The sequence below is a fragment of the Salvia miltiorrhiza genome, chromosome 7, assembly GCF_028751815.1.
Source record: "Salvia miltiorrhiza cultivar Shanhuang (shh) chromosome 7, IMPLAD_Smil_shh, whole genome shotgun sequence".
In the NCBI taxonomy this organism is placed as follows: domain Eukaryota; kingdom Viridiplantae; phylum Streptophyta; class Magnoliopsida; order Lamiales; family Lamiaceae; genus Salvia; species Salvia miltiorrhiza.
The window spans coordinates 27,003,463-27,008,209 of record NC_080393.1 but is presented as its reverse complement, the minus strand read 5'-3'; the positions used below and the strand labels follow the sequence as shown (position 1 = coordinate 27,008,209).

The 4,747-nt window shown below is 32.6% G+C and overlaps 1 protein-coding gene across 2 annotated transcripts; it reads left to right on the top strand.

Moving 5' to 3' along the window:
* The first annotated feature begins 798 nt into the window (after positions 1–798).
* Positions 799–1,724, top strand: LOC130995759 (transcription factor PRE6-like). 2 transcript variants are annotated; one of them, XM_057921167.1, is made up of 3 exons: positions 810–1,000; positions 1,111–1,241; positions 1,360–1,724. In XM_057921167.1, exons 2-3 carry the CDS (start codon positions 1,116–1,118, stop codon positions 1,510–1,512), a joined length of 279 nt encoding a protein of 92 aa, XP_057777150.1. In that variant the 5' UTR covers positions 810–1,000; positions 1,111–1,115; the 3' UTR covers positions 1,513–1,724. The 2 variants fall into 2 exon arrangements, with proteins under 2 accessions (XP_057777151.1, XP_057777150.1); XM_057921168.1 differs by having other exon boundaries at positions 799–1,241.
* The last annotated feature ends 3,023 nt before the right edge of the window (positions 1,725–4,747 follow it).

Here is a 4,747-nt window from a genome sequence, read left to right as displayed (position 1 = left end):
TATATATAAACCTTTCCTTTAAGCGATTTGTAATGCTTGAATAGCTATAATTCAGTCAATGTATAGTGAAATTTTTGTCCTCTATAGGATTTGAACTCATATTTGAATAACTATTCATGCATTATAAATAGTTTATTCGTCGATTTTACTGACTTATTCGTTATCAATTCTCATTCTCACAAAAGATAACATTCTCGTTGGATTCTCTTTATACATAGGGTTAGGTTATAGTGAGAATGAATATCTTCGTGAGAAATGAGAATAACAAATAATTCAGTATTTAGTGTTGAATAAGCTGCTTATAATGCATGAATAGTCAAAATTCAGTTAATTGGTGAACTTGCCTCATCTATGATTTAAACTTAGGTTTGAATATTTATGCATTACATGCTGCTGATTCTACCATGTATACTGACTTATTCAAATCAATTTTTATTCTCACAATATATAACCATTATCATTGGAACCATTCGCTACATATATCTATTTGAGTAGACAAGAATATATATAGATAATATATATTGAATTGATTATTTAAATGATAAAATGGTTAAATTAAAAATTGCAAAATTAATCCCTCTAAAAAAATTGCAAAATTAATTAATTTTTTAAAACAGATATATAGTAGAATAATTAGAGTTATTTTGTGAATCTATTATATGACTGTCGACTGAAAGTAATTAATTAACGGCCTCTAAGTTGTTGTGCTTAAATATAAAAATGCGAAGAGATAATAAGATAACATGGGCTTGCGTGCTTAGACTGACACAAAATGGCCCGCAAAATTGTGATAAATAAGTGAAATTTGGCTTAACCTTTAACCCCAGTTTGGCACCTTGGGGAACATATGGAGAAGGACAGTATGGAGTCTCTCTCTTTCTCTCTCTTGAGATTTGAGTATATAGTTTTTTCAAGTTCAAATTGATCTCTATTTAAAAAGAGGCGTAGCCCACTGCTTTCTCCCATGCACTTGTCGTCATCACCTCCAACACTACTCCTTGTGTGTTTTCTCGCATTTCCTATTTCTTCTTATCCCCCCTCTCTCTCTCCACCTTCATTTGCACACATTCACAACCAATTCATCAGTAATTAGGGTTCATATATATACAGAAATAATGTCGAGCAGAAGATCTCGTTCGAGACAGCCGGGAGGGTCGAGAATCAGCGACGAGCAGATGGTGGATCTCGTCTCCAGACTGCAGCAGCTCATCCCTGAGATCCGCAACAGACGCTCCGACAAGGTACACAGCGATATTTTATTTTCCTTTTTTATTTGTGAGGGGATAAGCAGTTTGGTCCACAATTTGGTACGTGGGACTGGAATGTTTCCCGAGAAACATGATTAATTTGGTGTGGTAGGTTTGCGCTTCCAAGGTGCTGCAGGAGACGTGCAACTACATAAGGAGCTTGCACAGGGAGGTGGACGATCTCAGCGATCGATTGTCGGAGCTGCTGGATTCCACGGACAGCGACAGCGCTCAAGCCGCCATCATTAGGAGCTTGTTAATGTGAATCTCATCCATTTATTACTTCCTGTCTAGGGTTTTCCCATCTTGCATTGGGTGCTACTGCTACCCTATCATGCTGCATATTTATATATATAGTATTATAAAAGATTACCACTCCTTTCCACTTCCAAGCTTATGGGTACAGTGTATTAGTGGAGAGTTTCAGTTTTATTCATTTTTTGCCGGCTATAATATTACACTAGGCTTTTCATTTCATTTAAATCATGTACATTCAAAAGATCGAGTTAGTTTCTCTACTGCATCAAATTGATTAGTATTACTAATTAAGAACATAGTGCTAGATTAGAAAAAGATAAACTTAACAACTTATATATATTTACCTAGTAAGTCAGCACTGGTGCGCACTAAAACTATATATAAATAACCAGTAACATATAATTATATAAATGAATTGTGATAGACGTGCATAAATGAGCTACAAATTTTGTTGATGTTGAATATACCTACTTCAATTCTTGCAATCTGGGATTGCTTGTCTTTTGCCCCCTTAAAGAATGCCAAATGTCTTCTTTTGGGAACCTCAAAGCCGAAAACTAGGAAGAAAAAATGCATGAAAAATGTCTACGATGAGATGGAAAAAAAACACAGAAATAGACATGCGGCATATTATTATAAGAATATATATATATATAATTAAATATTATTTATAGTTATTCTATATGTGGTTTTAGGTGACAAGATAAACGTTTTTTTTCAATTATATATGCTGATCAAGAGGATCATTACGAGGTTGCAATCGTATGGACGATATCAGTGTTGATTAAAAGTGATATATATCTAAGAATACTACGAGGACCGTACTTGTGTTTAACGGGACCCTAAAAAAGAATTTAAAAGTAGACCTTTATAATTTAACTTTTTTCTCTTCTGAGCTAATACATATATATATAAATAATATATATATATATATATTTATATATATATTTAGGAAGCATCTTATATTAAGTAGTACCATACATTAACAAATCAAAATAATTAAATAAATAAATAAACAAATAAGATTGAATAGATATTCACATACTAAAATTTTAATGAATCATCAAAATAATTAATATAGCAAAAAAATATAACTACACACAAAAACACCACAATATTCTAGATGCTAAATTGCTAAACAGAAAAAGAAAAAAAAAAACGTAAATATAAAAGAAAAACAAATATAATCAAAATTAACTAATATATATTTCATTACAGAAATACAAGAAAAAAAAACTCACCATGAATTCCAACTTGGACTTTGTCACCACTTATTGCTTTTATCTGAATTAGGGAAAATTTAAATGCATAAGTATACTAATATACATGTATACATGGATGATGGACCAAAAAATGGGCCCCTTGAAATTTGGGGCCCTAAGCAGGTGCATGTCTTGCTTACCTTAAGTTACGGCCCTGAATACTATCCTGTCGTATACTCCCTCTATTCCATTATTCTTGAGACATTGCTTTTGGGCACGGAAATCATGTGTGGTCCACATGATTAGGATTGTATGTAGGGATTATTTATTAATCTTATTTCATCAATATATAAAATTATTTAAATCTTCATTCATTAAAATAATTTAAATTACAATTAAATCTTCATTCATTAAAATAATTTAAATTCTGTAATTTAAATTAAATATTTATACCTGCAAACTTTCAACAATCTCATTACAGATTTAATAACAACACACAAACTTAAAAAAAGGTGGCGCCACAATCTAAAAAGATAGATTTTTCATTGAAAATTTGGGAATTTCAAATTTCCCACACTTCACAAATTTCGGCCCTTTATAAATATAGACCATTTCAGTTGCCAAACCATTCATTACAGCAGCTGCAACTCCAAAAAAAAAAAGCTAACACAAAGCTTGCTACAACTACAAAAATGTAAGATTTTTATTTAGAATACATATCATTTTTATTTAGAATACATATCATTTTTATTTAGTATCCAAAGTAGAATGCAGATTTTACTTTTCACGAATGTAATTTGTTTCATTTTTATTTAGAATACATATCATGTAATTTTAGATTGTATTTTTTAATTTCACATTGCAATTTTCATGTAATTTCATATTGTACCTGCTATAAAAGCAAAGTGGCCATTAAATGCTAGCAAAGTCATCTACATATAGCAGGATAATGCATATCCACACATTAAAGACAATGTCCCTGATTCAGGGTATGTGCCTCTAGCTAGTGATGGATTTGACATACGGTTGGTGCATCAACCACCAAACTCACCCGACACAAACATAAATGATTTGGCGTGGTTTAGGGTGATACAATCGTTACAAACTGAATCAGTTTGTAACAATGTGAGTGACCTAGTTATGGCTGTACAAAATTCATTTGATGAATTAAGCCCACAAAACTTAAACAAGGTTTTTCTTAGTCTACAAAGTTCTATGATTGAAATACTAAAGGTAAGAGGTCAAAACTGTTACAAAATACCCCATTTGTAAAATGATGCTTTGATTAGGCAGGATATGCTCCCTTCGAACCTACAAGTTGATTCACAACTTGTTAGGGAATGCATATCCTACCTAATTCAGCAGGGGAACATTAATAGGAGTGAGGATTTCTTAAGGCAGTTGGGTATTGGCATGATTGGAGGGATATCAGATGGGTTAGCTTGTAGCATGCAGATGCTACAAATTGGAGGGTCCAGCGGTGAAGATTGAAGATTTCAGATTATTTTAAAGCTTTTTGTTGTGTTTTTGTAAAGTGAAATGCAGTTGCCTTTTTTGTAAAGTGAAATGCAAAGTCTGGAAAGTTTGAATGTAATGCACTGTTTGAATGAAATGCAAAGTCTGCAAAGTTTGAATCAAATGCAAGGTTTGAATGAAATCACAACACATTGCTACAAGCAGATACCATAGAGCACAACACACTGCTACAAGCAAATACCATAAAGCACAACACACCGCTTCAAACAGATACCATAGAGCATAGAAAACTAAACCAATAAACAACTAGTAGAACCAGCAAGATTCAAGTAATAAATCATCGATGTTATTTTCGGACATAAACCTTAGAATGAGCATATATAAACCTATCATCTCAGACCCAATTCATCACTTCCCACAGTAAAATTGCAACATAACCCCACATATCACAGATAACCACAAAGAGAAGATCCAAAATAAGGAAAATCTTACCAAAAAATACCCAGGCAGCAGTATCTTCAACATCCTCACGACACTATCCCTCATGAACATCTCCTCCCAATT

Excerpts from the sequence above, each read along its gene's own strand:
- LOC130995759 (XM_057921168.1), top strand. The coding sequence starts at position 1,116 with ATGTCGAGCAGAAGATCTCGTTCGAGACAGCCGGGAGGGTCGAGAATC. Across the intron at positions 1,242-1,359 it reads GCAACAGACGCTCCGACAAG|GTTTGCGCTTCCAAGGTGCT; the intron begins GTACACAGCGAT and ends TTGGTGTGGTAG.